General features: G+C 42.2%; 1 protein-coding gene across 1 annotated transcript in view; it reads right to left on the bottom strand.

The window, feature by feature from the left end:
- LOC120054138 (laminin subunit beta-1-like) overlaps positions 1-17,250 on the bottom strand; it is a 34,326-nt gene extending 17,076 nt beyond the window's left edge. Inside the window, exons 1-17 of the mRNA XM_039001552.1 lie at positions 17,165-17,250; positions 16,494-16,672; positions 11,347-11,488; positions 8,767-8,840; positions 7,881-8,069; positions 6,998-7,061; positions 6,583-6,791; positions 5,305-5,425; positions 4,912-5,100; positions 3,807-3,983; positions 3,572-3,684; positions 3,120-3,199; positions 2,240-2,375; positions 1,622-1,780; positions 1,394-1,521; positions 946-1,066; positions 564-765 (exon numbers count right to left, since the gene is read on the bottom strand). Coding sequence (XP_038857480.1) covers positions 564-765; positions 946-1,066; positions 1,394-1,521; positions 1,622-1,780; positions 2,240-2,375; positions 3,120-3,199; positions 3,572-3,684; positions 3,807-3,983; positions 4,912-5,100; positions 5,305-5,425; positions 6,583-6,791; positions 6,998-7,061; positions 7,881-8,069; positions 8,767-8,840; positions 11,347-11,488; positions 16,494-16,672; positions 17,165-17,195 — 2,314 coding nt within the window. The 5' untranslated portion in view covers positions 17,196-17,250. The remainder of the gene's footprint in view (positions 1-563; positions 766-945; positions 1,067-1,393; positions 1,522-1,621; positions 1,781-2,239; positions 2,376-3,119; positions 3,200-3,571; positions 3,685-3,806; positions 3,984-4,911; positions 5,101-5,304; positions 5,426-6,582; positions 6,792-6,997; positions 7,062-7,880; positions 8,070-8,766; positions 8,841-11,346; positions 11,489-16,493; positions 16,673-17,164) is intronic.
- Between the last annotated feature and the right edge of the window lie 2,405 nt (positions 17,251-19,655).

Genomic DNA, 19,655 nt, shown 5'->3' with positions numbered 1-19,655 from the left:
GGATTATATATTTTGGATGCAATTTGAATGGAATTGAGAGACTGAGAGAGTGCTCGCACATGCACCGATTTAAAGCAACAATATTTGCGTGATAGGCTGTTTTAAAACTCTGCAGCTCCAATTAAAAACAACCATTTTTACAAATAAAATTACAATTACAATTAAAAAATAAGGTGACCCCCGAAATCCAGATGGAGATGTGTAAATTGGCAAGCATTCGGTCTTTATGTTACTGTAGCATAGGCTACGCTGCAGCAAATGTAGGCCTACCTGTCACAAGAAAAAAAGTTACCATGATGAGATGATAGGCCTACATGCCTAGTGAACTGCGCTCGATACTGAGATGGGCTGTATTTCCCCACACTGAGTGTTGATGAGTGATCATGCAGAGAGCGGTTTCTCGCAGTTATTTATCCCGGGAAAAGGGAGTGGTTTTGGGTGGTAAATCTCGGTAACCGGGTTCCAGTCATTCAACCCTAACAAAGACCTTTAGTTAAGAAACACATACATGAGCATACAAGTATGTTGAAGAATATTTAACTGTTGGGAGTGCGGTCCCATACCTTTAGCTCCCTGGTGCAGCAGAGCAGATACGCTGAAGATGAAGTTACGGCAGATGTCTGTGGACGGGGTCTTCACTACGCTCTGGCTGTTCTCCAGACAGCGGTAACGCTGGAACGTGTCCCAGGCACTGTTGGTGGCCACGTCACTTCCCACAGAACCAGTGAACATCTCCAGGTTCTTACAGTGGGGCATTAGCACAATCTACAGACGAGGAAGAGAGATACAGAAGATGGAATGAGATTTAGCATGGAGTCAGTAAAGGCTCAATCCTAATATGAAATCCGAGTAGCTGACATTTCTGCGTAAATCTACAATTGACATTGATGGGTATTTGAAGAAAGTCAGAGTTGTGTGTGTGTGTGTGGGGGGGGGGGGACTAACCGAGTCGATAAGTGTATATGGGGACTGGACGTCACTGAGTGCAGAGTAGAGGGGCAGGCTCAGACGAACAGTGTAGTTCATCCCTGCCTCGAAACACACTGGTCTGGGGAGCACCACGTATCTGAGGAGACAAGAAAAAGACGGATTTCAGAAAATAACACACACTTTTTCAAACACTCCTTTGACACACACACTAAATCTGTGTTCCCAGTGTGCTCCAGGGGAACCTCCAAGGTGCATACACAGAGTATACCTAGCACACAGACAGAGGCCATCACTCACTCTCACATGCACACTCACTCTCACAAGCATTTTCGCTACACTCGCAATAACATCTGCTAACCATGTGTATGTGACCAATACCATTTGATTTGATTAGACCAGTCACCCACCAGTCCCCCCTCCCACCAACACATACACACAGACAGAGGAGGCGGTGTGTGTTTACCGTGATCCGGGGTGAAGGGATATCATCTGGTTGTCGTCATCAGGCATGTTGTTGGCACAGCGACTGTCTGCTGAAATCAAACTGGGCCGCATCACCGTCATCAACACCTCCTCCCACTGGTCCGGTAACTACGCCAACACAACAGGTACATAGACATAAACAGGTAAACAAGGGTAGGGACATGACCCCATGAAGGTGGAGGGATATGTGATATGTGCTGAGGCCGACCTGAGGCTCGTAGCGGATGAGGACGTCGTACTCCATGGAGTGAGGGATGTTGTCAATAGAGAACTCCAGGTAGGCCCCCTCGGGAACGTTGACAAAACCTATCCCTGTCCAGGTGGGGCTACGGTCCTGCGGGCGAGGTCTCTGCACTACTGTCAAACCCTGGAGGAAGAAGAGAGGGAGAGAAAAATAGAGGGTGAGAAAGACAAGAGGTGAGTAGGCGTAGCGGACATGAATCGACCATGATCACGTGATGAGGTAGACCCAGTTTCTGCCCTCGCCCCAAAAGGGAAATCCTCATGGTCTAACGGTCTAAGACGTGGTTGGTCCCGTGGGAGACCTGGGTTCATATCCTGCGTGTTAAATTGGTGCCCAATGTGGGGTGGTCTCTCATGGGGGAGGAGGGTGGTGAATGTAGTGGACATGTCATGGTCACGTGATGAGGTAGTCCCGAACGCGAACTTAAAAACCAGTCTCGGCCCAAGAAGGAATTTCCTCTTCGGTCTAAGATGTTGGTTGCTCCCGTGGGAGGTCCATATCCTGCGTGTTACATAGGAATCACCACTGACCCCATAGGCCTTAGAAGAAGAAAGTCAACAACCAAAGTCAAAGGTAACTCACAGGTCCAAACTTGGCGTCCTCGGCCTCGTAGGTGTAGTGGTCCAGGGCGATGAAGTAGAAGCCTGACTCCACCTGGTCACAGCGCCGGCCAAACATGTGTTCTCTACACGCACACTGGCCAGTCTCCTGAGAACAGCTGGAGTCAGAGAGAGGACAAGGAGGGAATGTTACAAACCAAATTTAAAAGTTTCAACATCTGTTTTAAGACTTTTGTGGCTGTATCAGTGGTGGAAAAAGTGGTGGGAAAAGTATCCAATTGTCATACTTGAGTAAAAGTAAAGTTACCTTAATAGAAAATGAGTCAAATAAAAGTGAAAGTCACCCAGTTAAATACTACTTGAGTAAAAGTATTTGTTTTTCAATATACTTAAGTATCAAAAGTACATTTAATTGTTAAAATATACTTAAGTATCAAAAGTAAAAGTATAATTATTTCAAATCCCTTATATTAAGCAAATCAGACGGCACCATTTTCTATTTTTTAACGGATAGTCAGGGGAACATTCCAACACTCAGTCCGCCAGATCAGAAGCAGTAGGGATGACAAGGGATGTTCTCTTGATACGTGTGTGTATTGGACCATTTTCCTGTCCTGCTAAGCATTCAAAATGTAACTAGTACTTTTGTGTGTCAGGGAAAATGTATGGAGTAAAAAGTACACTATTTTCATTAGGAATGTCGTGAAGTAAAAGTTGTCCAAAATATAAATAGTAAAGTAAAGCACAGATACCCCAAAAAACAACTTAAGTAGTACTCTAAAGTATTTTTACATAAGTACTTTACACCACTGATCAAAAGAAGTATGAAGAATTTGTCAAGTAAATTGGGTAACAGACAGGCATTTAGATAAGAGAATTAGAGATGTGAACTTTGAACTCACTCGTTATTGAGGGCTCCACCCAGGTCACAGTCACATGGTCTGCAGCCATCCATATCATTGCTGAGCCCCCAGTGCTGAGGCTGTAAGACACACACACACACACACACACACCCATTGTTAAAAACACTCCTTTAATGACACGTTGTTAACGACCTCCCACTATGTTTCACTGCAAAAGCTGTTTCCAAGCTGTGGACGGATGTACCAGTCTCTTTACAAGATTTACAGCCCTGGTGACGACTAAACCAAGCCACCAAAAAACACTTACAGAATGAATGTATGTAGCAGATGTGTAACTAGCTGGCTAGTGAAGCGCTAGTGGCCATTGGTGATCGTAAGTCAACCGACTCCCACATAGTGACAGGGCTAACTTTTTGGTCTCTCAGTTTGCACAGTTGACTTCGAGTACAGTGTTGTGTACAAAGTAAGTAAATCATAATCGGGTTCCTTACCATACACTGGTCACAGTCTCTCCCTGTGACCAGGCTTTTGCAGAAACAATCTCCTGAGTCTGTATTACACGGACTCCCTCCAGGAACTGTCCCCAGGGTATTACAGGTGCAGGCTGGGAAAAACAACAACGAGTAGTTATTCCAATAAAATGCTGAAATACACAGCTTGAAAAAGCCTATGCAAGGACTTGGAAAAACCCAAGACATGTGCGTGAATGTGCGTGTGTGTCTTTACCCAGGCAGCCCAGAGGGTGGTCACCCAGGCCATAGTGGGCCTGCTGGCACTGGTCACAGCGCTCTCCCTCCACATTGGGTTTGCAGCGACACTGGCCAGTGATCAGTCCAGACGACACATCAGTCATCCTGTCACAGATCCCGCCGTTCAGGGAGCCCACCGGATCACAGTTACATGCTACGAAGAGATGGGAATCATCAGGAACATTGAGTTAAGAATTATTATGTAAAATGGGGTATTGTGCATGGAACTAGTGGAGTAGAAAAGCTGCAATTGTGACAAGCTAACAGGACGAAGAAAGAAATGGTCAAGGTCTATATCAATGTGAGGTATTTGATATTTTCCTCTTGATGAAGGGAATATACTGTAACTTCTGAAGGTTATTTGAAAATCTGCTTCAATAATTTGTGTGCTTAACTGTAGCTATCTACGGGCTAACAAAATGACCAAACTTAAAACAAAAGGGTAGGAAAAAAAGGCTTACAAAGGAATAACGGAAGTTCTCTCACACACCACACATACACAAGGACTCCAAACACTGGAGACAAATGTGAAAACCCTAACATGCCATTTATTCACACATCAACGCAGACTGCGATGAAGTTCTCACTAGATGCTAAACTGAGGCCAGTTAGCAATCTCCAGCGGCCTACCCAGAGAGCCATGAACGGGGGGGAGGTGACACATGAGAAGGGTCTCTTCTACACCATACAGTGGTTTGGGATTAAAAGAAGACCACACTGCTTTGGCTGTCATAGCCTCAAAGCCCAGGTGTTCTCGCTCAGATCCAGATCACAGCGGCAGGATCAAAGATCCAGATCGCAGATCCAGACGGGAGGAAGGGAAAATGTGAAACATCTATATTTCTTAAGAGAGACAGACAGAGTCACAGACGAGATGAGGAGGAGTGGGGGGGGTGGAGCAAAGTGGCGGAGAAGCGTACAAGGATGGAGGCAGAGGTGAAGAAACAGAGGATCAAGAGGTGGAGGAGTAATGGGGGAGAATATAACAAGGATGTATGGAGGTAGAGAGGTGAAGGCTGGGTTTGGATGGTGGGGTGTGGAGGGGAGCCGTAGAGGGGGTTGGAGTTGGAGGCTCGACCTACGTTCACAGATGCTGGGGTCGCGGATGTCCCTCTCTGGGTGCTGGTAGTAGAAAGGCTTGCACTGTTCACAGTTGTGACCCATGGTGTTGTGCTGGCACTCGTCACACACGCCGCCGCTCACATTACCCGTAGAGACGTAAACTGCCATGTCGAAGTGACACGAGCCTGAGTGCTGGTTACAGTTACACTCTGCAGAGAGAGAGCGAGCGAGAGAGAGATGAAGGCAAGCAGACAACGTTGATTCACAGTGTTTATAAAAAGCTAGTTGGACGGTTGTTAACTGACTGAGCAGACACTGCAGCCTGTCATCACAAGCGATCAATTATAAGGGGACCACAAGCTATAATATTTCCCTCTAGTAAAAAAAAAATATGTTAGGGTAAAGTGGCATACTTTTACAGGCGTTGGTGTTGCGTCCCTTTGCTGGTCTCCAGGGCAGCTCGTGGTAGAAGTCCTGACACTTCTCACAGTTTAGCCCCATGGTGTTGTGGTTGCACATACAGTGGCCATGGACCTTAGGAAAATCATTCAGAAATGGAGGTGAGCCACTGAATTAGACATTTACTAAGCACTTATAAGCAGTGAATATGCCATTACTTCATATCTTATTCATGTGCATAAACTACGAACACAAATAATCTATTGATATCGACCTTAAAATGATTTCACAGGCCATATTCAGGGTTTAATAGTATAGTTCAGGGACCTATCAACTACTGTGCAGAGACCCAGGCCTCTGGTGGAACAGTGGTATTTGAATCAGCTTCCCTTGGCCATTATGGTCAATTACAGCTGAGATATCATTACAAAAGCAAGGGGAAACTACAGACAAAAGGAACAGTTGCTCGAGATATCATTTTTCCTCCAGCTCTATCCGTGTATTCCCCTTCCAGATGGCAGCAGGACATGCTTACAGTGTTGGCTAACTCACATCTGGTCTGCAGACAAATGACAATACGTTGACAGACAGACAGACTCGGATCCGGTTAAAATGATTCAAACTAACAATTGAATAATAAAACCTTCAAGAAAATAGCAGATACGTGCCAAGTTTGGTGTCGTTATAACAGCCACTATGCCACTCTTATGACAGGGTTATGTAGCTTTTATGTTAGGCCTCCTCAGGCAAGGTGTTAATGTATCTAGTTTTGTTTTTAAGACATTTTAATGTGAGGGAATCAATTTGAAAAACACTGCAAAATGACTGAGAGGAAGAGGAGAGTAAATAGGGTTAATTTCCTCTTTCCTGGTGAATCGGCTGTATAATAAAAGTGACCAAAAGACAGAGTAGCCTTTCCGCAGACAGACAGACAGACAGACAGACAGACAGGCAGGCAGGCAGGCAGGCAGGCAGGCAGGCAGGCAGGCAGGCAGGCAGGCAGACAGACCGTAGCAGAGACCAAACAGGAACTGCATTGTTTGTCTTTTTCTCTCCAGAGCATACACACACACAGACAAACACGTACCCACACAGACACATGTTGTCCGCAAATACACAAACAGTCTCCCAAGCACACACAGATGTAGACCCACACGCTCTCGCCAACACAAACACAATTGTTCTTAAACGGCAACATACTCACACACACACACACACACACAAAGTGCACAAACGTCCACGCATAAGGAGACCTGATGAAAACTACAACAATCGTATCAGGGAGAACTCACCATGCCCTCCACTCCATCCCCAGCCCCAGCCCCGTCGACGGGGGCGCACTCGGAGGCGTGTCCGTAGCAGAAGCAGTTACCCCGGACCACCATGTCGTAGACAGCGTAGTAGTACTTCTCCTTGATCTCCATGCGGGAGTCCAGCAGGTTGTCTCCCAGGGTGTGCAGCTTGGTGAACTTCACCCTCAGGTTGGTGATCTTCAACATGTCTGAATCGTTCGGAGACATGTGTTAGCCGTTAGCGTGTAGATTATTAGCCCTGAGGTCATAATGCGTAATAATTGTGTTTTGCAGTTCTAGTTGACTAATAGGCAACACATAGCTGGCATTTACCCCCAAAAAATGTGAAGGATCAAAAGAACAGCTTACTAGCAGATATAAACCATTAAGTACACGTATCGTCACTGGAACTTACTTTGGATTCTGGGGCTGTAGGGATCTTCAATACGGAAAGCTGGATCCAAAACCCGGAAAATGACCTACAAAGACAGTCACTGCGATTACACTCGACTTTCAATGGCTTCTTTTCTCTCAAGACATCCAGCATATTGTGTCATGTATGTGATTAGTTATTACTTAGCTACAATAAATGACTTGACATACACTGAGTGTACAAAGCATTAAGAACACCTTCCTATTTTTGAGTTGCACCCCACCCTCCTCAGAACAGCCTCAATTCGTCGGGGCATGGGCTTCACAAGGTGTCGAAAGTGTTCCACAGGGATGCTGGCCCATGTTGACTCCAATGCTTCCCGCAGTTGTGTCAAGTTGGTTGGATGTCCTTTGGTTGGTGGACCATTCTTTATACACATGGGGAAATGTTGAGCGTGAAAAACCCAGCAGCGTTGCAGTTCTTGACATAAACCAGTGTGCCTGGCACCTTCTACCATACTCCCTTTCAAAGGCACTTAAAAATCCTTCTTTAACCTGTCTCCTTCCCTTCATCCACACTGATTGAAGTGGATCTAACATGTGACGTCAATAACATTTACATTTTAGTGATTTAGCAGATGCTCTTATCCAGGGCGACTTACAGAAGCAATTAGGGTTAAGTGCCTTGCTCAAGGCCACAGACAGATTTTTCACCTAGTCGGCTCAGGGACTCGAACCAGCGATGTTTCAGTTACTGGCCCAATGCTCTTAACCGCTAGGCTACCTGCCACTTTCACCTGGAGTCACTGGGTCAGTCTATGTCATGGAAAGAGCAGGTGTTCTTATTGTTTTGTCAACTCAAGTGTATAAACCTATCATTGATAGAACTTAGACTCTCTCAAAACTCAGTAATTCAGAACACACACCTCTCCCTCTGTTGACGGCTCTATGTCGGAGTAATGCGAATCGCAGATGATGTCATCCACTTTCTGCATGGGCCCCGGGGATATGGCAGGGTATGCCGCCGCACAGTCGTATGCAAAGTAGCGGTACACCTGCCATTTCTTCCCAAAGTCAGCCGAGCGCTCGATCACCATAGCAGCAGGCCGGAAGGTCTGTCGTGGAGAAGAAACCATACTTATGCACCTCGATGATATACCTTCACACTGAGGTTACTACCAGCAATTTTACCAGGAGTACATCTGGAAAATGGCAAACTTTTTCCAAACGAACATCATTCGCTGTAATCAAAGATGACGTGCCATGAGAGAATACAGGTGTGAACTATCTAATAAAATGATATACTACAATACCATAATTACAATGAAAGTTGAGTCATACTATGTGAACATGTTGATGTTGAAAGATCTGTGAACAACAGGGGCATATTCTGGCATTTTACTTTACATCCTTCTTATGAGAAGCTAATAGCCATTGGGAATGTCTGTTACAGTACATTTATTCATAACTGGAACTTTTGTATTTGTCACACAGGATTGATGACACAGTTGAGTTCAATATTGGCTGTATTTCAAAAGTGCTTTTACACAGCATAAATAGGCTGCAATTGTGAGTAAAGTTATACAGGCCTGATCTGTGTGGAGCGAACAATCCCGGACGGGAGGGCGGTCTGTTCCACATTCCTCACGCTCACACACAGCTGGGGGATATGTGTGTGTGTGGGGGGGGGGGGGGGGGGGGGGGGGGAGTCTTGTGCTAATCTCCTGAGTAGACAGGCCAGCCAGCATCCCCTTACACATTACCCATGCTCCCCCACAGCGAGCCCTCTGACCCAGCATCTCCATTGGTTACCTTGAAGGTCATGATGAGGTGGGTGAAATGAAACTCCGCCTCCAAGTTCAGCTGGATGGTCACTTTCTCAAGACCTGGTGAGAAAAGGAAGAGGGGTGGACAGAGACAGAGAGGAAAAGGAGAGGGACATTTAAAAAAAGAGATGTCCAAAAATGGAAAAGGGGAGGGAGAGATAGAGGGGCCAGGGAAGAGAAAGGGTCAAAAGGCAAGTGAAGAATAGAATTGCAAAAAGTCATGAAGTCAGAGAGGGTGAAACGGATGGAGAGGAAGGAGAAAGAAAAACAAAAAAATGAGTTTACAGGGTTCCACTTGAGCCAAGCATAACACAATCTGGAATGGTTAACACTACACGACACTTATCCACTCTTCCCAGTGCTTCCTCTGGACCGGAACACTTGGATTAACTCTTTGACTCTCCCTCCATAGTCTAATCATGGTTGGTTCCATTCTATGATATCAATCTCACGGCTGCCCTAAAGATTCCTGACATCCATCTTCTTTGCCACAAAACTACGCTGTGGGTTTTAAGCATAACCACTGGGCAGTTAAACAGCAAATAACAACATAACTGTTCCAAATGTCCCTATTTCTTTGGTAAAACTAATGTCAAGCGGCAATGTTTATTGAGTAGCAAAAGGAGCAATAAGAGCAACAACAAGCCACCACGTGTTCCAACAGACTATGTCATGTATGCATTACAACAACATAAGGCAACTAAGAAATAATAATACGCTTTCTAGCAACGATTGTTGAGTGTCAGTTTTACAGAGGGTTTGGGGGGAACCTTTTCTGTGCTTATGTACATAAGAGGTTGTGTTTTGGTCTGGGTCATACATGGCCAGTGTTGGAGCGGATCTAGTACGGTAATGTCTGGATTATGAATGAAAATTCCCTGCCTCTTTTCCAACCCCCATCGGTGGAGTTGGCCGCTATTCCTCTATACCAAACCTCCCCAAACTCCTATCAGATGACTTTCTGGATTCAATATCCTTGCAGCACTTTTGGGGAGTTAACTCTTTCAAGGCAAGGTGTACTTGGGATATCAAAATTCTTATTTAAAAAAGCTCCAATGCAGCCGTTTTAATTTCAATATCAAATCATTTCTGGGTCACAATTACCTTACTGTGATTGTTTTCAATTAAAATGTTCAAAAAGTAACAAAATGCTTTTTAGCAAAAAGCAATTTCTCAAGCAAGAATTTTTTAAGAACTGTGTGGGAGTCGTCTGAGTGAGGGACCTAATTGGAGGAGCCTAATGGGAGGGATATGTAACCAATAACTCTCTTTGTTATTGGTCTATTAACTGATATCGCCTGGTATTATCATAATTTTCCAAATGTCACTATTATTCCAACCTCATAGTGTGGAAATATATGTCAAATATAGGGAAATTAAGTTTTTGAACGCACTGCCCATTTAAAGTTGTGGATGATTTCAATGCTCATGGCATCCCTTTGGATGAGTAATCATTAAAGGCCAAGTGCTCAGAGAAGAGGCAGGCGAGCCGAGAACGGAGAGGAGAAATAACGCAAGGAAATCAAGACAGCAGTACCAGCAGTACAGATAACTCATCCAAAGGGCTTTGACTTCTCAAACACGGCAGAAAGCTAACACATTAGGATGCCCCGTCTCCTTATTAATTCAGCCACTTACTTAGATAACTAGCAAGTTAAACTTAGGGGTCGCGTTAATGCAGAATTATGCGCTTTTCAAGCAGAAAAAAATATAAAACACATAAGAAATATCTTTCTATGTTCTTTCTTTGATAAACATTCGAAATATGTTAGCCATGCATTGTTTTAGCAAAAAATACCTTGCTTTTTCATTGTAAGCTCATTTAATTGTGTGGCTACCACCCAAATAGCTTTGCAGTTCTGTTGTCATCTGATGAAAATTATGCTATTTTCTGCCTAATGTGTTGCACTAATGTATTTTCTGTGAAGGAAAACTATACTTGCACGCCCCTGATCACTCAATTGAAGCAAAAAAAACACTGTTGACTTTCAATATAAAACACGACCCCTGTCAGCTGGACACCTGCTCCTGCTTTCTCCCATCGTGCAATTTACAAACAAACATGTGACTGGCTCAACTGTTCTGGGGAACTACGGTAAGCTTCATAATGTAAAATAATGTGACAGGTGAAATGATCAACGCGATCTGCATTATCTCCTAACGTACTGCACAAGTTGACAGCAGGTATTTATTTAAATGGGTTGCTACAAATATTGAAATGTATTGAAAAACTTCAAAAAAAGAGTTTAAACTGTAATGTATATACGGTATACCGCCCAAGCCTAGTAAGAAGTGAGAACTTCCTTACTAGCATCCATTACATGGTGTACACGGTGTGTCATCCCAACGGCCACCTAGCTAATCATTCCCAATGGGTTCATCCTGTTATTCCAAAGTTTACGACAGGTCAGCCATTACTGCTTTCTCTTTGAAGTCTTCCCTCACATTGATTAAAGCTAAGGGATTGGAGGGTGAAAATATGCCAAGAGGCGGGAGTGAGAGAGTCACCATTAATTGAACTCCTCTGCCTACTAGCCCCCCACCCTTTTTTCCCACGAGAACTCACCATTCTCTGACTGCCACCAGGTTTTCAAGCGGTTGGGGGCGAATGTGGTCACGACGTTCTCCACCCGGTGGCCGGTGGTGGTGTTCACCACGCTTTTGACGTAGACGTCGGTGGAGTCACACAAAAAGCATTTCTTCTCATCCTGAAGAGACCGTGGGGGTTGGGAGAAAGAGAGAGATGAGACTGCCAGTGATGCCAAGCAGATTTCTCCCAATCGGGGACAGATAAGGAACAAAGCCCATTCATACAGAAGTGAATGAAAATGAGTTATTTTATCAAGAGTAGATATAGATGCTGAAATTAGTGATTGCGCCAAATAGGCCCTTAACTACTTTAAAAATAGGAGCCTATCTTGCCCTGGCCTCATCAGCGAATGCTTATCTGAGGCTGCTGACAATGTAGGCTTCATTTGGCCACCAGATGTTCAGAAGACACACAGTGTGTGTGTGTGCTTGCGAATGTGTACACACACTTAAGGGTTCAAATTCAGCACCATCTAGATATCCTTCCAGCGTCTTTTTACCACTTCACTTGAGAAGAAACAACTTTACAATATTCTAAATCTTCTACACATCCAGACCATGAAACATTGTGCCCACAGCCACACACTAGAATTTAAATTCCATTACATATAGATGTGTTTGATAAGACATGGAACCTCCACCCTCTCTAGGATCCTGTTGGATCACAATCTGGTTTCTCTCTGCTTTAGTGGTGACATACATTATAAAAAATTGTATTAGATTAGATTTCAATCTTAAAATGTTAGCATGCTCAGGACATACCATACTTTAAACAGATGCACGTCATGAAAGTATTCTCAAGTAGTACATTGGATATAGGAGGATATAATACAGACCGATGCGGGTTTAGAACTACAAAGCTGATAAAATAGGAATATTTCTCAAACAAGGAAAGGTCTGTCTTTTTATGTTAGGGGAAATAAAAGCCTTTGATGGTGGCTTCTCAAGTGTCCAGGAGCTTTGACTACACAGACGGGTGTTTGAGAGTTTAGATATCTCTAGCCATGTAATGTCTGTGTCAGTAGGCTACAATGAGCCCCCATGCGTCCAAGCTGCTGGCACAGCCACTTTCAAGTCATTGAAGACGTTCCAAAACTCTTTTGTTGGTCGGAACCTCAATAATGCTGCTAGAGTAATTGTGTGACTGAGCCAGGAAGTGGTCTAGACAACTCAGAGGGTTGTGCGACTCCCAAACCAATCCTTCCCAAATCACAAACATCCCACTCCTACGCTCACATTGAGAAAGCAGGAGTTTAAAGAAAACATATCTGAAAGGAAGTATTGAAAATAAAAGGACAAGGAATATTTTGAATATATACCATTTATATATTCCACCCCCAACAGACAAGAGATTGACTGTAAACCTTAAGGTGATTATTATAAAATCTCTATGCCAAATTGACCACGGCAAGAGCGTTTTAATTTTTAGAATGAATTTATTATCCATATCTCTTAATAAGTAAATAGATTTACTGTTGCTATCGAAGTAATTCCAAAGGGTAGGTTTAAAACTTCTTCGGGATCAGTGTCCCGTCCATGGGACGGTTAAGCTAAAGTAGGCTAATGCGATTAGCATGAGGTTGTAAGTAACAAGAACAGGACATAGACATATCTGATATTGGTAGAAAGCTTACATTTTTGTTAATCTAACTGCACTGTCCAATTTACAGTAGCTATTACAGTGAAATAATACCATGCTATTGTTTGAGGAGAGTGCACAGTTTTGAACATGAAAAGTTATTAATAAACAAATTAGGCACATTTGGGCAGTCTTGATACAAAATTGTGAACAGAAATGCAATGGTTCATTTGATCAGTCTAAACCTGTGTGCATACACTGCCATCTAGTGGCCAAAATCTAAATTGCACCTGGGCTGGAATAATACATTATGGCCTTTCTCTTGCATTTCAAAAATGATGGTACAAAAAAATACAAAAGAACGGTTTGTTTTTTCTTTGTATTATCTTTTACCAGATCTAATGTGTTATATTCTCCTACATTCCTTTCACATTTCCACAAACGTCAAAGTGTTTCCTTTCAAATGGTACCAAGAATATGCATATCCTTGCTCCAGGGCCTTAGCTACAGGCAGTTAGATTTCGATATGTAATTTTAGGCAAAAATTGAAAAAAAGGGGGCAAATCCTCTTAACAGAGTAAAATAAATGTAACCATGCTTTATAATACTTTATAAGTGATATATCATCTATTTAGGCCTATATAGCATTTGCAAAGTCATCAACAGCTATTGTTTCAATTCAACCAAGGGGTTCAACTAAAAATAGACAATAAATATAGTCCTAGGGTTTTTTACATTTAACCTTAATTTAACTAGGCAAGTCCGTTAAGAAAAAAATATTTTTTACAATGACGGCCTACCAGGGAACAGTAGGTTAACTGTCTTGTTCAGGGGCAGATGGACTGATATTTACCTTGTCAACTTGGGGATTCGATCCAGCAACCTTTTGGTTACTAGCCCAATGCTCTAACCACTAGGCTACCTGCCGCCTCTGGCTTTCAAGCTTTGGTTGATTTAAAATGTAATCTTCAAGTTAATTATTAATATGTTGGATTCATGTCTCCATCGCAACCAAAAATGTAAGTTATATAATAGGACTAAATCAAATCAAACTTGATTTAAAAGTGCATTTAAGGTTTGATTTGGTCCTATTCATTCAACATATCATTATTTTTTATATATATTTTTCACCTTTACTTAACCAGGTAGGCTAGTTGAGAACAAGTTCTCATTTGCAACTGCGACCTGGCCAAGATAAAGCATAGCAATTCGACACATACAACAACACAGAGTTACACATGGAATAAACAAAACATACAGTCAATAATACAGTAGAAAAATAAGTCTATATACAATGTGAGCAAATGAGGTGAGATAAAGGAGGTAAAGGCAAAAAAAGGCCATGGTGGTGAGGTAAATACAATATAGCAAGTAAAACACTGGAATGGTAGATTTGCAGTGGAAGAATGTGCAAAGACATATCATTAATATCCATGTTTGCTGTGTTCTAGTGTACTATGGAATATACTGCTTTCTTATTCTTGACACTTCTCCCAGTCATATTTAAGGTTAGAATTACCTTTCTAGGCGTTCTGATACTTCTAGCTTGGAGTTGAATTTTTTGATAACATAGCTACAGTATTTCACTTTTTAATGTGTATAGTATTTCTTACTAGGTGTGTCCAATCAATTTTGTAACCACTCCCTCTTCAAATTAGGGCTAATTGGAAAAGCTGTTCAAAAGAGGACATTGTATTATTTCTTTGTACTCCCTGACGAAGGTCATGCAGCCGAAGCGCGTCATATTTTTAAAACCTTGTTTCTATTGAACATGCCATACAAATAAAGGCATTTTAATTTATTATATGAAGAGTGCCTTGGTCTTCCTTTCTTTTTGATGACCAATTTACCCCTTTTACCAAAGAGCACATTCTGTCTACCAAAATGTACTATTGTGTACCTTAGTAGCGCTTCCCTTCCTCCTCTTTCTACATATCAATAATACATTTGTAAACAAACTGGATATTGAATTGTGTTTGGTTGTCAACGCAACCAAATATCAACATTCGAAGAACATGTAGGCTATCTTCTGCTTGAGTAGTTCTATCTGTGCCACTGTGAAGGTTTGGCTTTAATTCCAGTTTGTCAACAAATTAATAATTGGTATGTTGGATTCATGTATTCATCTCAACCAAAAATCTAAGTTAATGAATATAAGCCAGTGGCTCAGATTAAACTATTCAAGCATTAGATTCATCTCCTTTAAATGTTGATATTTGGTTGCGTTTTCAACCAAATACAATTCAATATTACTTTTGTAACACAGTAAATAGCCTAAAGTTAAGGCTCTCTCACAAACTAATGTAACTGTATTTATTCAACCGTAAAATAAGAAACATATCCATGGTCACGTTTAATGCACAGCAATGTGTACACGGCGGTAGCCCTGTTCTAAAATGCATACAACACATACGAGCGGTTCCATGGACCGAGATGGAAATATCTGTTAGAAATGTAGAAAGAGGAGAGATCTAAAGATGCAACAACTATAATGGGTTGCTAATATGACTAGGATGATGCCTTTGGCTGCTAGACAATGAAAGAAAGTTAATTTTAAAACCCGTAGAACATGAGAACGCATATAATGTTTCTATGGTGGGATCTAGTCTAGGCTACTTTGAAGCAAGGTAAGAAATGCCTCATAATATGAACTAAAATGTCCAGGTTTCAAACAATCAAAGAACAGGAAAAATATAGAGATGCTAATGATAGGCCTAACAGTCTTCTGGTAGATGGAAAGGCTTTGCCAAAAAATCTTCTCAATTAAATGTTAACTAGCTACAAAGTAGCCTAACCTGGCAGAATTATATAATGATTATTTGCATCAATCCAGTGGCCATTTGTTTAGCAAACTCCATCTCTTACACTACAGAAACGCTAACCAAACAACAGTGCTAGGTGCCTGCACACTTGAATTAAAGGTTAACTACACCATTCCCCGTAGACCTCAAAAGTGGTCCCCTGATGTGGTTTAAGCATTGTAGTGGACTTAGAACATCCAATTTGTTGTTTTTCTGTTAAAAAGTGCGACTGAGAGCGAAAATCTAATACAATAAAAATACATCTGAAACCTGTGAATTTGACTCAGTTGACAGCATCATTTGTTATTTTAAATAGTAGGCCACTGTTTCGCATACAATTTTCCACATGGCCTTCCCGGGAAATGTTGGCAAAATTACCCACTTCTCCAGGCACCACTGCTTATGAGTATACCCACTTCTCCAGGCACTACTACACCATTGCTTATCTCCCTCGCTACTACAGGCATGAATGAGAGACTCCAACTGCTGACACCACAAACCACGAGAGCTTGCTTGTGATGAATATGGTAGCTACTAGCCAGGCTAACTTTACTTAACGCGCTGGTGCCACTATAACAATAACGGAGCCTTTTGATAGTCTTACTGTATTAGGTTTTCACTGTTGCCAACTTGTCATAACAATATGAGTATGATTAAAAGCCTAGAGTTAATTAAGTCTATAGGCCTATAATAACATACTGGGCCTAGTTCAAATAAGTTCTTTATTGTGCCAGACACATTTACCTGTAAATGACTGACGATACAGAACGTCTCGGGCCGGTGGAGGCCACATGTGGAGTTGGTGGAGAGTTGGTGTGCTCTGCCAATGAGAAGGTCTCCGGTAGCCGGGTAGCAGCTCCCCTCCGTGCATACATCGCTGAACTCGGGTGTGCCTACCTGGGCAAGGACGCACGCCCCTGCGGCTATGCAAAGAGGAGGCAGATTTGAACAATGAAATTTATTCAGGCAAGGTTGTTTGAGTTCTTTTTTATTATCAAATATCTCTAATGAAAGTATAGGAATAGGCTACATTAGCCCACTCTCTTAAAGTGCTCAGAATGGTGTACCTATGCTAGGCCTACATAATAAAACAGTTTTTGTTGTTGTTGAAAACACAAGCCTATGAGCCTTTGATTTAGGCTATATTAATGTCACATGCGCTAAGTTCTTTAATTGTCTCGTGCTGAGTTTATAACAAGAACAAGATGGTTCACAGTGAAACAAAAAGCCAAACCACTCCACAATAAAACTTAATCAAATTATGAAGCGTTTACTATTCAAACCTTATAAGAATAAATGTCCCTATAGGAATATACAGTATTTTATGAATGACTTGCAACGTTATTGTGTTCTTTCAGTTGACTCAATGTTGGCCATGCGTTCTTAAGAAAACATTTGAAAAAAATGTAACTTACATAGCATGGTCGCAATCTGAAATATAAACATTTTTGTTGATATTTCCACCTCTTCTGTTGCGGTCCTCTCAGTGGGACTGTGTGTGGTTCCTTATAGTATAGTTTTGCCCCCCTCCTTTTTTCTTGTCGCGACTGAACAAACTGAGTTTTTTTCTTCCCCTCTCCTCAAGCATGCGCACAGTAACTAGCCCTCCCCCTATTCAAAAATCCCAGTTCAGTCAATAAAGTAAAAACCACCAAACTCCAAGTGCTCATCAACTTGTAAAATATGTTTAACTACGAATTACATAGGAGTTAAATCATTAGGCCTAGCCTCGGGTTATCTAAAATGTGGAGGATTATTTGTAGCTGACAGCATCTCAGCTACAAAGGATTATGCTGACAGCATCTCACTCTGCACACATTGAGAGAACTTTCAAAACACACACACACACACATTTCATGGGATTGTGAAATGGTTCTCTCTTAGATACTAACCCCCATCTATACCTACTCATCTAGAACAAAGGACGTTTCTCCACCAAGGCAGGAAGCTACCCTATGTCCCTAGGCACAGGTAAACCAGGGGGTACATCTAGGTACTGAAGCTATTCTACAAATTTACTGTACTGGAGGGAAATTAGGTAAAGAGAGCCTTGAACAGTGAGTTTCCCTCCACCAAGCGGAACTTAAAAGTATGTACCACCACTTATTACCCTGTTATTGGAGCTATCCATTGGATCTCAAATTGTAACGTTTTTCCTTGTAACTTTCCTGTACAGTTGTTGTTAATGACAGGTTAGCACCAAAGACTGAACTATCACCTACAGTGAATAACCTACCACCATAATTACATAACACGGTGTGTTGCTGCAAAAGCTCAGATGGCTGGAGAAGAAACAGGCCAGATGTCCTAATTCAATTATCTGTGAGAAGACAGAGGGGGACTGTGGGAACAGATTCAATAAGATTTTTGAGTCAAAGAAACTAGACCATGTTCACATCCACTAAGCATATTAAAGAAAGAAAGAAAGAACTTATTGACCGCATCACATGGCTTTGAAAACATAGTTGTGATATTCATGAACCATTCCTGGTTTTACTGCTGAAAATAACAAAGATGTATGATACCTGAAGGGACATGCGACTAGTCTTGCAACACAGAAAAGGGGTCTCATTTGCAAAAATAAATGTAGGCCTTCGTTAAATTACGCTAATACAGTGAACGCAATCTCTCATTCTGAAATAATTCCTAATAATCCATGGTAAGAAATACCATTGACAGCCTAAACATACCACAATCTGTCCATTCAAGAACAGACAAACGCAACCAAATACTTCAAAAGGTTTAAAAGGTTCTCAAATAACCATCGCCCTCTTCTGTAATTAGTTGCATCACACTAAACCAGTGGCGACCTTCAATCAGGCAGAGCAATCAGTGGTCTGTGAATTCCTCCCGTCTAAAAACACAACCAGGGGGCAGGGAGGGGATTCAGACCCCAGTCTGTGACACATTCTCGGGGGTGAGTGGACTAGCTGTGTCCTGGGAGGAATGGGATGGAACTCACCACTGACTAGGATTTGAGCAAACAATAGCCCTAGCGATTGTTCATACGCCTTCCGTCCATGTCCACACGTTTACTTTGATGAAAAGCCATCTTATTTCTACCTGTGAGGTACCCGGTTTTATTTCATACCCACATTCTGCAACGTCATTTGACTTTTGGAAGAAAAGTATAATTCAATGCTACTATGTAAATACTGTAGCCTGGCTCTAGATCTGTTTATGCTTTATTAGCCAACTCCTCTCTGTCGTGTTATTAGTCTGACAGTCAGAAGAGTTGGCTAAAGCATATACAGATCTAGAACCTGGCAATAAAGGCTGCTAACTCAGTTCAATTGTATAGAGCACAAAGTCTTACTGAAGCAAAACAAACATGGCACTTAACCATTAACAGCTGGATGGAAATTACATTAGTAGTAAGTGGTGTGTTCTCCTCACCACAAAACATGGTCAATGAGCTGGAAAGAGGTAGAGCGAGAGAAAGAGAGGTAGAGAGAGAAATAGGTAGATGGAGTAAAAGAGAGGTAGAGAGAAAGAGGCAGAGAGAGTAAAACCGAGAGGGGGGGGGGGGGGGGGGGGTCTTAAAGTGGATGCGGGAGCTTAATGCAACTGACATCTGGGATTTTACACATCAATTACAAAATTGACAATGTACATTTAATGCCCACCTGTACAAAAGGCAAAAGAGAGTGAACATTCCGGGCCAGAGTAGTGACCAATGGACGCATTCCAAACCCAGCTGGGACCCATTCCAAACCTGATAGTGTGTTAAATCTCATCACATCCTAAACCAGGCTGGGGGCAACATTGTTTCAAGCCAATAACAAGCTCACAAAATACCTGTCAAATCTTACAAAGAGGTCTACTTCCACCAAAGACCAGGGTACAAACTGGAAAATGATTGGAAAGAATGTAGAGGCAGAGTAGAGGTAGAATGTAGAGGTAGAA

This window comes from Salvelinus namaycush, chromosome 9 (assembly GCF_016432855.1).
Source record: "Salvelinus namaycush isolate Seneca chromosome 9, SaNama_1.0, whole genome shotgun sequence".
NCBI classification, from domain to species: domain Eukaryota; kingdom Metazoa; phylum Chordata; class Actinopteri; order Salmoniformes; family Salmonidae; genus Salvelinus; species Salvelinus namaycush.
Note: the sequence above shows the minus strand (reverse complement) of the source record. Positions and strands in the feature narration are given on the sequence as shown.